Here is a 17,198-nt window from a genome sequence, read left to right on the forward strand (position 1 = left end):
AACATTTTTTAACCTTTTAGTTTTAATTGAACTTATCGGGGTGACATTGATGAATAAAACCATACAGGTTTCAACTGTACAACTATAATAAAGCATCTGCAAACGGCATGGTGTGCTCACCACCCAAAGTCAAGGCTCCTTCTGCCACCGTTTTTCCCCGCTTTGGCCTCCTCCATCGCTTTCCTTCTTGCAATCACCATAGTGTTGTCTGTGTCTGATTTTTTTTTTTGCCTAATCCCTTTCCCTTCTTCACCCAGCCCTCCAACCCTCCCCACCCCAGCCCTAATTATTTGACTGCGTAGCAGAACCAAACATGCACGCTAATCTTTTAAAGCGAGGCCCCAGTTCATGAAGGTAATCATAATTGTCGTCCTGATCAGAGGCTGCTGATCCTAAAGAGCTCAGGGATCCAGCTAATGACCCTGTCCCCTCAAAAGCATAGGTCTGGAGGGAGTCAAAAGGAGGGGCGCAGGGGTCAGTGTTAGCTTCCTGGAGCTTTTCCTGAATGAATTCCCTCATGATGGCATTGTCTGGGCCAACCTGCAGAGAGTGCCGGTACAGGCTCCGGAGCTCCCCGGCGGTGGTCTTCCGAGCCCTGTGCTCCCTCAGGATCGCGCCGCTCCGCAGCTGTCCAATGTCAAAGGCTTCTGTGTCATCTTCTCCTCCCCCTTCATCATCATATCTGAAGATATTCTCTCTGAACTCTTCACCTTTCTCAGGAAATAGAGTCTGTTTTCTTCGTTGTTTCAGACCAAGGATCAAAAGAATAAGCCCTGAAAAAGAAAATAAACCAAAATATTAATAAAATATAATATTAATACAATATAATATACAGCATGATATATTCTTCATAATAACCTTTATAATATTTGCTTTTGTTATAAGCTAAAGGCATAAGCTTAGATTTTGTGATTTTTAAGACCAAAATATAGTTGCTGTTGAAAATTTACAAAAGGGGCTTGAAGAATGACATAGGAAACATAACAAACTTCCTGGCTGGTGACTTAGAGTAGAAAAACATCACAGAAATACAATGAAAGGTGTTTGATGATGATCAATTAAAAACCTAAAACTTTATTTTTTCTTATGTATTGGAAATAGAACAAAGCAGAATATGGGAACATTTTTCAATCCATATGCATTTGTCCATTTAGCAAAGATCCAGGTTAATAGAAGTCGAACAAAATGGACCAGTCTGATAGTCCCCAGTGAGGGAAATTCTGCAGCATAATTATATTCCAAGTTAATATTTACTGATTACAAAATAGGCAGCAGGCATTTTTATAAAAGCTTTAAGTCTATTCATTGATTTGTTATGAGACCCGCCTATTTTCATTATTCCCTATGAAAGATGGGAAACTGAAGCCCAGAGATGGTAAATCTCACGCTCAGAATCCCATAGCAAGAAGACAGAGAGCTGTCACGCAAAACCAGATCATTGTTTCAGAATCTCCACTCTCTGCGACCACATTAATTTTGGAAATTACAAACTATCAAGTCTTTTAATCATGACACTAGTATGTCACTAATCAATATTTGTCTATATGGTAAGTTTTATATCATGTAACAATGGAACAATTTCTGAACAGAGCATTTTATTTTTGTTTTAAAAGGGGTGTGTGTGTGTGTGTGTGTGTGTGTGTGTGTGTGTAGCATTGCCAGCAAATTCTTACTCAGCCTTGGGTCATATGTGGCCATTCTGAATTTCACAGATAGGACTGAAACCAAAACTGAATAGATGTCATTAATATTATCACAAAGACAAGTATGTTAGGCAATATTTTATATAAACCTTACATTTAAAATATTGAAATGCTGCTCTTGAATCAAAGAAGGTCGTCATGTTTAAATTCAGGCATTACACTTTAAAACTCATCTGAGATAAATGGTTGAAATACAAAGAGGTCTAACAAATCATTTCTATATCTATGAACTGGAGAGCACTCATAAAGCTTTCTGAGGGAACTGCCATTGGATGACCCGGCTTCCCTCCCTCTAAATATGACGCACACCTTTGGCTGTGGGGCTTACCTGTAGGGTATCAGGACCTAGGTTGAGTATAGTAATTCAGTACTTGCCATCCCTCAAACACTACACTATTTCAACTGCTTCTTGATTCTGATGTTTAACTATGTAGCTCTAAATTCATTTTTATGATCAAAGATCGTTAAAAATAACTGGAAACACTGAAGCTAGGCATAAAGGAATGTCGGAGGGCAAAAGAGGAGTGCATGGCTTTGAAGGCTGGAGAAAGATGAGGGGGGCGAAGGCAAAGCACGTCCTGGAACAGATCACACTTGAGTTTGAGCTGTGAATTCGGGATTGCAGAGACGGTGGCTGATACCATTGCTTTCAACACTTGTAAGGTTGTGTTGGTTTTACTATATAGTAAGGAGGGTCAGCAAGAGTATCTAGTATCTAAATTATAGATACTGATAGGTTAAAGAAAGGTAAAAGCTTATGCTAGATCAATCGTTTATTGTTTTGAAAGCTTGGCAACATAAAAGATTTGGGGGTGCCTCATCAGTAAAATGAGTATAATTCATCTTCTTGTGAAAACAATAACAACAACTAACAAAAAATAATAAAGTTACTTGACTGTGATTTCTTTTGTGTTTAGCACTTGGACTAAGTAAAACTCTCTCTTTTACATTTCTCCGTACTAACATTTACTCTCTTTTTAATGCTCCATTGGTGCTAGTGAGTTGAAGTATAGGGTTGAATAGCGATATATTATGGTTATGGAGTCTCAAAACATCATTTATTAGCTGTGTGACCCTTTGTGAAGCACATAATTCTTTGAGCTTTACTCTCATCATCTACTCAACACTGGTGGTAATAGTTATTATTTTATAAGTTTATTTTGAGGACCAAATTGCGATATGTATGAAAAGCACTTAAGACACTCTCCTGGAGTGTAATAAGCACTCAACAGAAGCTCACCATTATTACTACTAATTTTAATATAACTACATCTCTTGCAATGCGTTTGTGTTAAAAACATCCCTAAACAAATGTTCACACACGTTTTTACATACTCATAGAATTCAAGAATTGTTGATTTTCAGTTTGAAGTGCTTAGTCACTATTTTTAAATTTACTCCACTTGATATAAGAATTGTAATATTGAACATTCAGAAGAGGAATTAAAGACACACACACACACACACAAAGCCACACTGTACTGCCATAATGAAATGATCTATTTTCCACATTTATCATGTTATTTTCAATAAATGAAGACATGTTCAGTTCAGCACTACTCACCAAATACTATCACTACGCATATCAGGAGAGCAATTATGATTTCTGTCCTGAATCCCATGGAGAACATAAGGCCTTTGTCACTGCAGGTCTGTGCGCTGCCACTGTCATCACAGTCGCAGACGTGGACAGTCAGGATGTTAGTGCTTGTAAGTGACGGGAGTCCATTGTCAGCAATTAAGATGGGTATGTAGAAGACAGGCTCTTCTTCAAGGCTAAAACCAGTTCTATTAGTCAAAATTACAGCTGTGTTATCTAAAACAAAAATCCATGCGCATAATTTTTTCAACAACATATAAGAAATTCATACCAGGCACATGTACTAGAGGCAATCGTACAGAGATCATTGAAATAACAGTTTCAGTTTAATTTCTTATGCCTCAGTACTGTCTTCCTTTTTTGCTCTTGTTTTTGGTACTTCCAACCCCCCAGACATTTCCTGTAGCAATCATGCAAACTTAGAAGACAAACTATGAAATACAAACAGATGAAAGTCTTTTGAAAAAAATGCCTAGTTATGGCTTTTCTCGCATCATCTTTTTAAAACCAGTTCTCCATCTTGCTCTTGAAGTCCATAGAGCCTTTTGAGTCTAGTTACTAGACAGGTATAAAAGGTGAAAGAATTTATGTTTTTCCAATATATAGATTATTTGTAACCACAAACATTAAACCAAATCAATTACTTTCTTTGTTTCAATGTCTTTATTTTGCCTCAGGACTTTATTTTGTATTAATAGACACAGTTAATCACTTCTATATGAAAGGAAAAGAAATTCTGTCTCTCCATATGAAATTCTTTAGAACATGTTGTCCTTGGGTTGATATAATCATTTTATTTTGAAGGAAAAATAATAATATTAAATCAATTTCATATAGTTACAGCCGTAATTATTAACACCAATTATCTTTGAATGAATGAAGCTAACAAGACTAGAAGTTAAGGATGCATCATTTCCTCCCCAGACATAGACTGAAGTTTGAGTTACATGATAACATGAGAGGACCATTGTGTCAGAACTAAAATGATATTTACAGAGTCGTTCCGACTTTCCAAGGACTTATAGCCACTGACAACTTGAAAAAGTACTTCTTATTTCAAGAAATCCAGCAGGAAATGGGGGTAGTATTTTCAGAACTTGACTTAGGGTTTTGTTCCCCATTTTCATTTCCACTTCTTGTTCTATATCTCAACATTGCTATGTTGCTATAACAGTATAAAAAACAATGCTATAAGTTCACTTAAAATCAACCACCATGCTAGGAGAGTGGATCAAAAGCCATCATGAGTGAATGTAATTACCTTGGTTATCTATGAGTGTAAATATAGAGTCATCTCTGTTGTCCACAGATAAATTAAAGGAAAAATGGTGATCTTCTATGGATTTATCTCTATCCACTGCACTGATGGTCTGAATTATCTAAAGAAAAAAAAAAGGTTGTTTTTTTTTTTCCATTCAGGAAAAAGATCACTGTTGTTCTTATTAGCTTTTTATTAAAATGGCTTTATAAAAATATTTATGGATATTGAAGAGGATAACTATCAAATTGATGGAGATATTAACATATTTTCTCAGGTTCTTTATTTGCCCTGTTCAAAAGGGGGCAAGTTTTGACATTACATAATAAATACAGTTTTTGTTGATGGGCCAGATGGTTCCCATAAGCTAAGTTTGTTAGACATTCTCAAAGACTCCCTCCTCTCCTTCCCGCCTTATCCCTTCTCTCCTTCTCCCTTCGCTATCTGAATGTCGACCATTATGATTTGCTGCAACCACATAGTCCCTACTTATACTGCACACATAACTGTGGTGAAGTTTATTGTATTACTACAGTATATGCTAAAGTAATGAGTTTTTAAAATTGTTTTAAGAAAACAATGCACTTAAAGTGAAGGAGCAATGTACATGATTTCCTTTGACCCATAAAGAAGATACGAAAAGTGTTCCACATCAAATAATCCCATTATCTTAGATCATAAAAAAGTGAAGTAATGCAGCTATGAGCAAATCAGTTCTCAATTAATTATTTTCTTTCAAGACATGAATGTGTCAGTCGAGTTGTTCATTATTGTCAAAAAAGAAGAGATATGCTGTCCAGACCATGTAGTGAGATTGTGATGAATTCTGGAACTTAAAGTAAGTTGAATATACAAGTTAACAACACATTCACACTCCTACACACATTATTTTTAGTTATTACCTTTTAATACTTTCAGAAATTGCTTTTAATTATAATTTACATATTATATGGTCAACCTATGTTTAATAACATGTTGTGTTTGAGTTTATGCAGTTTATGTAGTTTATTGAGTGTATGTAGTTTAATTTTGTCCTTATTTTTTTTTTTGCTATGAGTCATTCAAAAAAAGTGATACAACTTTTAGTCTACAGTTCCTATCTTATAAGAATTAGTAAATTTAAAACTCTATTAAGTGAGTAAATGGGCAGAACTGGCCTTTGTTAAAAGTAATTTTGTTAATATTAACAGTAGTTACAAGTAGTGTCATACATCACAGGTTCTTAACACAGGGCTCATGCCCTTCTTAGGAGATTCTGCACGAGCTGTCAGACGTCTGTGTGTACTAACAGTGTGGTGACTGTTCGGGGTGGAGGGAAGCGAGTGGGAGGCTGGTTAGGGGGCGGAGGGACTGAGCAAATGGGAAAAGGACTCATGGACATGGACCACAGTGTGGTGAGTGCTGGGGGTGGGGGTTATAAGGGGACTGAATGATAATGGAAAAAATATAATAAAGATTATATAAAAGAACATTGCATAGAAACACTGTCAAGGTGTGATGTGTGATGCGTTATTTTTTTCAAAAGGAATTTAACTTATTCAGAGCGCACAACATAAAAGCATGTACTTAATATGTCGGTAATTGTTTAGAGTCTTACCTGACCAGAGCCTGCATTTTCACAAACATAAGTCTTATAGTTGTCAGAGAACTCAGGAGCATGATCGTTAATATTAAGAACTTGTACATACACAGGAACTGAAGAAATCTGTTCAGCATTGTCTGCAATGCACAGAATAAAAATAAATAATGTTAATACTTTCATTAGGGGAAAAATTTACAAAATTTGCAAAAGAGGTTATGTGGTATAATTTCATTTGAATAAAAGCAATCTGAGGGCAGGCTCTCTATATAATTTATATATTTATCAATAATACAGGCTAGAACAGAATGTACCCAATGCATTCAACTCAACCAATATTTGTGAAGTGCCTTGTACCTGCTATCCATGTAGGAGCTTATGAGAAAATGTAGTAAACCCAGGAAAATCCAGGACATTATTAACATATTTGTATTAATTAATCTAATCCTGATGAATATATGTTTTATTATCCTCCCCAGCTTTACTGTTAAGAATATTGAGCCACCATTTGATTTCATAAGTTACAGTTAAATGGCTCGGCCAAGGTCACAGCTGAAGTGGAAAAGGCAGTTAAGAAGCCAGTGGCCAGCGCTCTTAGTGGCAACATCATTCCGTGTTGTATTTTAAAACAAACAAACAAAAAAAGGACATGTAATTAATTGCCTAAATACATGGTAAAATAAGATAATTAAAATCATATCTAAGTAAAATTGTATATATACATTGAATTGGGAGGGTTTTCTTGAGTCAAGAAATAGAAATACAGAAGCCATGAAAGAATGGGAAGATGCAAGGAAATACCTCTTTGAAACGGTGAAAAGCAGTGTAAAAAAGATAAATCAAAAAACCAGACAACAGTGTGCTGGGTAAGTGTTTGCATTACAAGATGAAATATTATCATTTTCAAATCCTAATCAATGATATAAAACAGAAAAATCAGTGTAAATATTCACAAACCACAAATTCACAGAGATGAGAAAATTCAAGTGATTCAAACCAGGGTTTATTAACTTTGTCATTATTTGCCGCAACCCCTGCAGAGTGGGGGTCCCTGAGTGGGGGGCGACGGGAGACTGAGAAAGAGACAACACAACACAAAGACACACACAAGACAGTTTAAGGAAAAGTGGGGGCCAGGGGGAACATTGTCCTCGGATGGAGAGACAATGACCCTGAACTAGGTCTCTGTGTTCATTTTATGGGGGTTGGTTCCATGAAGCTCAAGGACGTCCTGTCCTGCAGCTGCAGGTGAAGATTGTTCGTTTCCCAGGCTGCCGAAATGATAAAACTTTCTTCTGCCAAGGCTGCAGTCGCATTCAGCTGAACCTTGCGGTTAACTATTTCCTTCCCAGCCCCCGCAGGCTCGGGCTGCCATCAGCTGCCAGCTTGCTCTGCCTTGCAGATGGAAGCGGTCAAGCATCGCCTTGCCAAGTGCTTAACCTGGCTTTTGATGCCAGCCTTCACCATCCTCCACAACTATTGATACTTCAGACTGGACACTTTTTTATTTGGAGGGGTTATCTGTGCACTGTAGGATGCTTAGCAGTGTTTTCTGGTCTCTCTACTAAGCTGGGGCCAGTAGCAATCCCCACACTGATTGCAATACGCACAACTGTCCTGTGACATTGCCAAATGTCCTAGAAGGCAAACTCTCCCACAGTTGAGAGATGCTGCTCTATCACACTACTCACAAAAGATCTTGCTCACCAGAAGGTTGAAGAATGATGATTTGGTCCATGGAATTTGTGTTAAAATATGTGAAAAAAAAACAACAAAAAACCCAGGGTTGGTGGAGTGCTGAGAAATAACGGGGATGGAAACCTATTCTAGAACCTGACCCGGTAATAGACAGTGGAAGTTAAATGACGCATATCTTTGACCCAGTATTTAGTGTGGGAAACCTGTGGTCTGTCCCTGCCGGGTTGGAAATATATTAGTTCTTGACTTCACACAGGAAAGATTTCACGGTACAAGCTCAGGTGATTTTGAGAATACCTTTCCTAAAGCTGGGGACAGTGAGACAAAGGAAGGGCTTAAGATAGAAGAAGCAACACCATAGCAGCATGAGTGAGCCTGGTGCAGCTCCCTTGGCCTTTTGGAAACGTGATGGGGAGTCAACCCCAGGTTCAGCCGCCTTGGCCCTTTAAAAAGAAAGTCACAGAGGTAGAAGGAGTGAGCCAGCGGGGCTGCATGGACTCAGGAAACAAGTTACAGAGGCAAAATATGGGCCCTGGGAAACAAGATGAGCTGCTGCTGCCCACTGCTCCCCTGGTTGCTAGTCTCCTGGGAACCTTTAGAGCTTAGGAGAAAGAAAGTGAAGGTACATGCCTGAGGTAAGAAGAGGGGGAAGGTATGGGCCTGTTCAAGAGAGAAAAAGAGAAAACGGGCACTGGGCCCTTTGTCTTAGGAATTTTTTTCTGTGTTCTATTTATTTTTTTATTTTTTAAATATTTTATTTATTTACTTTTAGAGAGAGGGGAAGGGAGGGAGAAAGAAAGGAAGAGAAACATCAGTGAGCGGTTGCCTCTCACATACCCCCTGCTGGGTACCTGGCCCACAACCCAGGCATTCCTGGGTGTCCCGACTGGGAACTGAACCTGCTTCCCTTTGGGTCGCAGGCTGACATTCAATCCACTGAGCCCCACCAGCCAGGTTTATCTGTCTTTTAAAGGTGGGAATTTTATGGGAGGGTTCAGGGAAGGATCTTGATATATTATTCATTAGCTTTTCATTTGTGCCCTTCAATATGCTCATTTATCAAAGTGAGCATATACAGAGGTCAGGGTCATTCTCTGGTCAGTTTCACCTTTCAGAGCATGTCGCGGAAGAGGAACTGGAACCGAGGCAGGTGTGCCCCAGCACACTCTGGACTGTGTAAACCATTTGCTGCTAAGTGTCCTTGGTTAGGGAAGATAAGAGGTTGTAATTTATTATTTGGTTATAATTTGTTTGGCTACTTAATTATCTGTCTTAGTTTCCCTATTTGACTTGCCAAGGGATTTTCCTAGATTCTTACTATCCTGCCTCAGCACCAGTAAATAGGAGTGTAAGATTCAATGTGTTTATTCCAGAATTGTTGGCATCACACTCAAGTAACTGGAAATAACCCGACTATATCAAATGGAAATTGGCAAAACAAATTACAGCCATCCTATGAAATTCTCTGTGTTTATTAAAAATAAATGAGTCAATGTAACAAATGTATTAATATCATGAGTTTTAAAAGTGAATTTTAACCGTAATTCTCATTTTGAGACAATTAGTTAGCTACTGTTTGTTTCAGTTGATTCTCTGTAAAATGGAAATAATGTTGGTATCTACTTCCAGAACTGTTAAAAAGATTAAATAAATTAATACATATAAAGCATGTAGAATATTTCTTAGCGTATAAAGAAGTAATAAATGTCAAATATTATTTTATCTACTAACCAGAAGTAATATACATATTTTGTGAAATTATAAAAAACAATATGTAGCATAATATAGTCTGTATTTGTATAACATTATTTTAAATATTTCTCTTTTATTTAAACATGTGGAAAATGTACAAACAATTAAACAGTAGAGAGAGGGAGGTTCCTTTGTTTCTCTTAATGTTTTCATTTGTAATCAATAGGCTCTTTTGCTCCTGTAAAAGCATTATATTTACAATTGTAATTTTTAATGTAAAGACTTTTTTTAAGGAGACAATTGTCTCTGTTGAAAGTAAGGGAAAAGACTGTCTTTCCTTCCTCTGAGAACGCTTGCTATGTATGTAAGCCTTTTAAAATTTAAAAGTCCCCCTGCCAACTTTCTACCCCAGGTCTGCCTTTCTCAAGTACTGGGAGTCAACTCTTTGAAATGAAATCATCAAGGAGGAAGCACACCTTCCTTCCAGTTCCTGTGACAGGCCAGGAGCCAAACTTTAGCAAAGGCCTTGACCCAACTTGAAAAATTACTTTTTGTCATGAAGGAATGAAAAGTTCAGTTTTCATTTGGAGAAAGTCAATTAACACACTCAGAGGGTCACTCCAACTACCTAGTGCATTTAAAAGGAACTATGTGGGACAAGTGATGTGACTTCCTCCTACTGAAGGCTAGTAATTGCTTCTCTTGAGGACATGCCTGCAATGGGCTGTGTCTGCCGGGGTATTTAAAAGGGTGAGCAGTCTTTCTGTCTTGGCAGTCTCTTAGCAGGTTTCCTTGAACGCACATCACATTCTGTTGTAATTCTTTTCAATGATAAAACTGTTTCTTTTTCACTATAGTAGAGAGGGCTTCTGGGTTGGGATGAAATTTTGTTTACAACCATCTTTGCCAATTAACAACAATTACAATTGTGATAGAAAATGCAGTTTTAATTTATTTAAAAATTAAAAATTGCAAGGTTTAATACATATAAAAACAAAAGCAAAAACCCACAGCTTTTAGAAAATACATGTCATTAAGAATTATTTTGAACCTTGGCTGGTGTGGCTTAGTGGATTGAGCGCCGGCCAGAGAACCAAAGGGTCACTGAGTTCGGTTCCCAGTCGGGGCACAGGCCTGGGTTGTGGGCCAGGTCTCCAGTAGGGGGTGCTCGAGAGATAACCACACATTGATGTTTCTCTCCCTCTTTCTCCCTCCCTCCCACTCTCTCTAAAAACAAATAAATAAAATCTTTCTTTAAAAAAAAAGAATTATTTTGAGACTTTTCTCTATTATGTTATATTTAGGATAACAGATAAATACAACATTAAAATATAAAAAGTGTTTCTGGAGATTTCATGATATAACGATTCCAAATTTAAGGTGCATCTTTTAATAATTTAAACATATAAAATATAACCATAGGCGACTTTTTGTTTAAATAAGTAAACTGGAAAAAGAATTCCAGGTACAAATAACTTAAAAAAAATTAGTACAAAATTCATTTAAAGTTTTTATTCTTTTTCTCTGAAAATTCTGATTAAAATTATGTTCAAATTAAACTTTTGGCATGACTACTTAAAACCTACATACATTGATATCTTCACAGCTTTATTTTAAAATTATGGTTTTACTCACTTAGCTGACATGCTGATAAATAGCTTGTTGCTTAATTTGGGAAGTTTCCCAGGAAAGAGACTAAGCACATGAACTTCATTTTCTGATAAAAGTTACAAGGCAACATCTCGTTCCTACGATCCACATAACTGTTCTATTTCATGCTTCCAGGTATTTACTGCATGCAGCAGGTGTTTTTTTATGACGCTTTTTTGGTGATGCTCTGTTTCCTACTATTCAGGTGGTTTATTTATATTACCACTGAAATTTACATGGTGAAGCAATTTATAAGCACAATAGCAATGAGCAGACATTGTTCATTTAAAATAATGAAATAAATACTCATGTATGAATTGACATATAAAATGTCATTTAACTCTAATCCCAATAATGTTTTAAGGTAGTTTTTGTCCCTACATTCAGGCATTATGGTGAACTGACCTGTGGTTCCCAAATGAGCACTTACATTTTTCTGTGGCTTTAATGCTCAGGTTGTGCCAAGCACTCATCTCTCGATCAAGAGGGTGGACAGTGAAGATGGTGCCATTGTCATCGATACAGAATGCGTTGCTTCCGGTGATGTTTAGAGAATACCTGAGCCAAAAAAGAGTGTCCCTTAATTTTACTTTTTTCTCTGTGTAACAGTGATACATAACACCCTTTTAAGGCAATAAGACAAAGACAAATTATTAAATGCATGCTCCACACAGGTAATTAAATTCTGAACAATTTTCAGGAAGATATACATATATATTTGTATTTCAATTCAATGAAGATAGGAAAAAAAGAAACTAAAATGGCAACAGATTTAAACTGATGTTTGCTCAATCTAAACTCATATTCATTCCCGGAGAGAATGTTAATAAGTGAGTAACTTGTTTAAAAAGAAATAGCAAAATGTCATTTTCAAAATAAAAAGAAATTCAAATAAATGGGGATAAAAATGAATGCATGTGAAATGTTCTTCTTAATATGAAGCAACATAAAACACAATTAGACTGCTCTGAATCTCATTCCAACACCACAGAGTTGCTTGTTAAATCTGCGTATCATATTCTAATTACTTGATAGCCAGCCTATGAGAAAGTGTCCATTTTTGTTTGCTGAAAGAAAACAATATGACAATAGTTAATAAATTTTGCATATAAAGGGAAAGGTAGGATCACTGTTGTTGGTATGGAAATAATACAATAATTTATATAAGTATAATTTATATAATATATAATTTATAAACAAAAATACGAGATGAAACTCTGTTTTGTATATTGAAAAGTCTGGAAAATGATCTTCAACCCCACAACGAAAGAAGCCTTTGGAGTGCTCTGCGTGTCTTGTCCGCCTGAAAATGATGGGTGATAAAAGTGAGCGAAGAGTAGTAACGAGGGCGAGGCGATGGCTTCCCATGGCAGGAATATTCCGGAAGGCTTTGATGAGCCCTCAGTGAGGTTTGCCATAATTAGATAGCAAAAGATGGGACTATTTTAATCTCCAATTGACAGCTCTCTAAAAATATCACTAATTTGTAGCTTGGTGTTCTAGGGAGAATTAAAATAGAAATTACATAGAATTTAGCTTTAGACGAATTAAGTTTGAACTTCACTCACTTTTAAGCCTTTATAAGTGATTTACTTACATACCCACAAGTGGTCACATTTTCTACTTAAGATATTTGTTGACAAATGAAACAGCCTTTTACCAGTTCACATTGTATACTAAATATCTAGAATATCTAGTTTCTATAATACCCCAGTCAAAAATAAAACCAATCAAAAGTTAGAGATTATGTCCAAGTAAAAGTTTCAAAAAGTTATGATCTTGCGTTAACAGTAACATGATCTTGAGTTAAGTAATACTCAATAAATACATGTAGGATAGGAAACATGTCTGAAATGCATTTTAAAGGGCCTCAGCTGAAACGCTTAAAATGTAAACTTTTGATGCTTAAAAGATTAATATTTGGTTCACTTCAAATTTCCCTTTATGGACTCTTCATTTCTTTAAAAATATATACAATGAAAAAACTACGCAGCCATTAGAAAAGATGAAATATTGTCATTTGCTGCAACATGAGTGGATCTTGAGAATATCATGTTAAGCGAAACAAATCAGACAGAAAAAGTTAAGAACCATATGATTTCACTCGTATGTGGGTTATAGAACTGAAAGAAACAAATGAACAAACAAGAAAAACAAATGAACAAAATAAACCTCATAGACACAAACACCATTTTGGTGGTTACCAGAGAGAAGAGGGATGGGGCGTGGCGAAGGGTGAGGGGGTGCAGGATAAACGGTGAAGGAAGGAGAGGAGACTGTGGGTGCTGGGCACACGACGTGCTATGCACATCATGTATCATAGAGTTGTGCACGTGAAACCAAAATAACCTTATTAACCAATGTCACGCCAATAAACCAAATTTTAAAAAAGCCAAATGAATAAAAGGTTACTGCAACTTTTTCTCCTTGCTCACAGCCCTTGCCAAAATTATACGAACAAAAGATTCTTCCATGCTTCAATCTCCAGAGGCCTTTACGTTTTCTTCTTAATGCTTGTGCAACTACACAGGTTCTATTCGCACTTCTCAGAAGAAACTGAGGCACATAAAAGCCAAATATATATAAATTTTAATTTTGTTTTCTTGATATGTTTTGTACATTTGCTATATTACATGAAAAAAAACTGAAAAGCAATTTCATTTAAAAGATACTTCTAAATGAAAAATATGTCCAGAAAAGGCACTGAAATATATTTTTGTTGATAAGTGCTCCCAAACTATTTTTAAAAGTAATTAATTTCAGCATAAATATGAAAATTATTAGTAAAAAATATTTTGGGTAGAAAATAAGGTAAGTAATTATAAGAAGTGATAATATAAAACGTGTGACCTCTGTTAATACTTGGGGGTGTCTCACTTACTTGCCTCATATACCCCTAACATTTTTATTTGTAGTAAATACACAACTCTAATAATTTTATATTAGCTTTTAAAATCATGCCTTTTTTAAATCAATGTTCATAGGCTTTGTTGTAAATCATTTGTCATTTGTTGCCTTATTTACATCATTAAGAGTCAACATCTAAATTGTTTTCAATACTTCATTATCATAAACAATTGTACAATGAACAGCATAATCATTAAAGCATTTTAAAAATATTAGGTAGCCTTAACTGGTGTGGCTTAGTTGGTTGGGCATCACTCTGCAATGCGAGAAGTCGCAGGTTCGATTCCCGGTCAGGGCACATGGCCTGGGTTGCAGGTACAGTCCCAGGTTGGGGTGCATGTGAGAGAAAACCAACCAATGTTTCTTTCTCACCTCAATATTTCTCTCTCTCTCTCTTTCTCCCTCCCCTCTCACTAAAAACAAATGGAATCTTTAAAGTATATGAATAAAAAATATTAGGTATTTTATAGTAATCTAAGAAGAAAAACAAGTTAATAGGTATACTACTTTAAAAATCTAAACAATTGATTTACTGGGTTATAGTGGTTATATATAAAGACGTGTATATTGCTTAGTTATATATAAAAATATAAGTGTATATGTTATATATAAAATATGACTATATGTATTACTATATAAGAGTAACTGCTATAACTATAAATTACTATAAGTTTATGGTTATATAAGTTTACTATTACTATAACTAAATTATTATAACTAAATCACAAGTATATCTGCATATTAGGAATCAGCTTTTGTGATTAGCAATTACAGCAGAAAAGTGGGAGCATCCCTTTGTCTCAAAGATTTAAAGAAGACCCTTCTTTGTATCTGTAGCTCCTACAAAGTGCACATTAGGGCCAGCGTCACCATAAGTACATGGTGGTAAATAGATGATTAAGGGAACATGCAGCAGACTTTGTTTTTATGTCTAACCAAACCTACTGTTCAAATATTGAAAAAGAAGAAAATAGAACACACGAATACAGCAGAATAGTGTTTGACAAATACTGTTTAACTGTAACACAGAAATTTATTTCTCACTGATTAGACTTACCTCATTTTTACTCTTTTACATGGTATCCTATAAAAAGCTTTCTCAATCTTATTTTAATCCTCACCTGCAAATACGTTTATTGATTTTAAAGGAGAGTAAAGGAGAGAACGAGAGAGCTAGAGAGAGAGAGACAGTAAGAAAGAAACAGTGACGTAAGAGAGGGACATCGATCAGACTGGCTTCCCTAAGTGCCCCCATGGGGCAAGAACCCACAGCTCAGGCACGTGCCCTGAGTTGAAATGAAACTCACAGTCTTTTGGTGTGCGGGATGACGCTCCAACCAACTAAGCCACCTGGCCAAAGCTAAGCAAACGTTTCTCACTGTTTCAATATTATTTTAATTAAATGCTATTAAAGTAGAAGCACAGTTGGGGCATCTTTGTTTCATCTCTGCACGTAATCAAGGATTTCCTTATCCTCACTTTCTTACCCAAACTTATAGAGTTGGTTGCATCCAATTTTAGATGGTGATTGCTTATTTCTTGCGTATTAGCAGTCACTTATTTCATTGTTTTCTAACCAATAATGAGGCTCTAAGTACCATATAGAGAAATGTGGGCATATCCTTGTTACGTTCTCATAACATCCCATATCTAAGCCAGTCTGTGTCCACGCATTAATTACTGCAAAGCTGGCCTTGCACACCTACCGGATAGGAGACTGCTTCTGATCTGGATCTGTGGCAGAGACCATGCCCACCAATGATCCCTGCGCGTTCTCTTCAAAGATTTCAAATACATAATGGGGGAGGCGGAAGACTGGGGGTTCGTCTTCGTCTCCCACCTGGACCATAATGACTGTGGTGGAAGGTTCATCGTGGTATTTCATGAGGTGCTCATCAACATTGGGGTTTTTAACTTTTGCTGTAATACGATAGTGGTTCCGCTGCTCAAAATCCACTTTCTACAAAGAAATACAGGGTATACAGAAGAAATGGCTTCAGTAACCCAAGGCATTACTTAGAGAAAGACAGGTTTTGTTGCTGCATTACTTCAGTTTCAGTTAGGTTTTAGTTTTTTGTTACTTAGGTTGTTCTGTGTTATTTTTTTCCTTTTCATTAAATTTATTGCAGTGACATTGGTTAATAAGATTACATAGGTTTCAGGTGTACATTTCTCTAATCTATGATCTGCATATTGGTTTTACTTTTTATCTGCTTGGATTCCTCTGATACTAGCATTAAGCAGTTGCACAGTAAATCCCTATTTGTATTTTATTATTTATATCTATTACAAAATGCTTTGAGATAATAACTACACTTTTTAAAATTTAGGTTTAAGATTATACTTTTCTGGGCATAAATATCTTATGGAATTAAGAATTAATTTCTTGTTATTTAAGATCTTTTCAAAAAGTTTGTCCTCTATTTAAAACACACTTTTAAAAAATATTCTACATATAATTCAAGAAGCTCTGTAATACTGAAATCACATCTCTAAATTCCTTGTCTCCCTAAACCATAAATAAGTCACAGGTTCTTATTTCAATTACTTAATGAAGCAAAGCTAACTGGATACATACATACAAAATAATTGTATGTATGTCTGATTTGATTTTGCATTATTCTGCAAAGCAAATAATTTTAATATATCTACCTTTTTTAATATAACTATTCCTTCTTGGGTCCCATGATTAGTAATGATATCGAATGTTTGTGAATCATCTTCAATCATATACTCCATTTTTGCATTATCTCCTATGTCATTATCATAGGCCATGATTTTTCCTATAGAAGTACCAGTGGGTGTAGATTCAGAGACATTCATTCGGAATAAACCTTCAAAGACAAAATTCAAGATACTTTGTATAAATAATAAACATAGGAATCTCCCAATTATAGCACCCTTTATTTATGGACCCATGCCCACCTTTCCTTTTTTCTTTTTTAAAATATTTTACTTATTTTAGAGGGAGAGAAAGAGAAGGAGAAAGAGGGAGAGAAGTGCTGATAGATTGGGGAATGAACCCACAACCCAGGCATGTGCCTTAACTAGGAATTGAACCAGTGACCTTTTGCTTTGCAGTATGACACCCAACCAAATATGTATGTGTAT

The 17,198-nt window shown here is 36.0% G+C and overlaps 1 protein-coding gene across 1 annotated transcript in view; it reads right to left on the reverse strand.

The window, feature by feature from the left end:
* Positions 1 to 282: 282 nt before the first annotated feature.
* The window catches only part of CDH19 (cadherin 19), a 30,947-nt gene continuing 14,031 nt past the window's right edge, over positions 283 to 17,198 (reverse strand). Inside the window, exons 5-11 of the mRNA XM_054583887.1 lie at positions 16,740 to 16,921; positions 15,794 to 16,047; positions 11,611 to 11,738; positions 6,159 to 6,280; positions 4,565 to 4,682; positions 3,268 to 3,519; positions 283 to 773 (exon numbers count right to left, since the gene is read on the reverse strand). Of these exons, the coding sequence (XP_054439862.1) occupies positions 283 to 773; positions 3,268 to 3,519; positions 4,565 to 4,682; positions 6,159 to 6,280; positions 11,611 to 11,738; positions 15,794 to 16,047; positions 16,740 to 16,921 (1,547 nt within the window). The remainder of the gene's footprint in view (positions 774 to 3,267; positions 3,520 to 4,564; positions 4,683 to 6,158; positions 6,281 to 11,610; positions 11,739 to 15,793; positions 16,048 to 16,739; positions 16,922 to 17,198) is intronic.

Source organism: Pteronotus mesoamericanus, unplaced genomic scaffold (assembly GCF_021234165.1).
Source record: "Pteronotus mesoamericanus isolate MK-2021 breed Mesoamerican mustached bat unplaced genomic scaffold, CSHL_Meso_final contig_74, whole genome shotgun sequence".
NCBI classification, from domain to species: domain Eukaryota; kingdom Metazoa; phylum Chordata; class Mammalia; order Chiroptera; family Mormoopidae; genus Pteronotus; species Pteronotus mesoamericanus.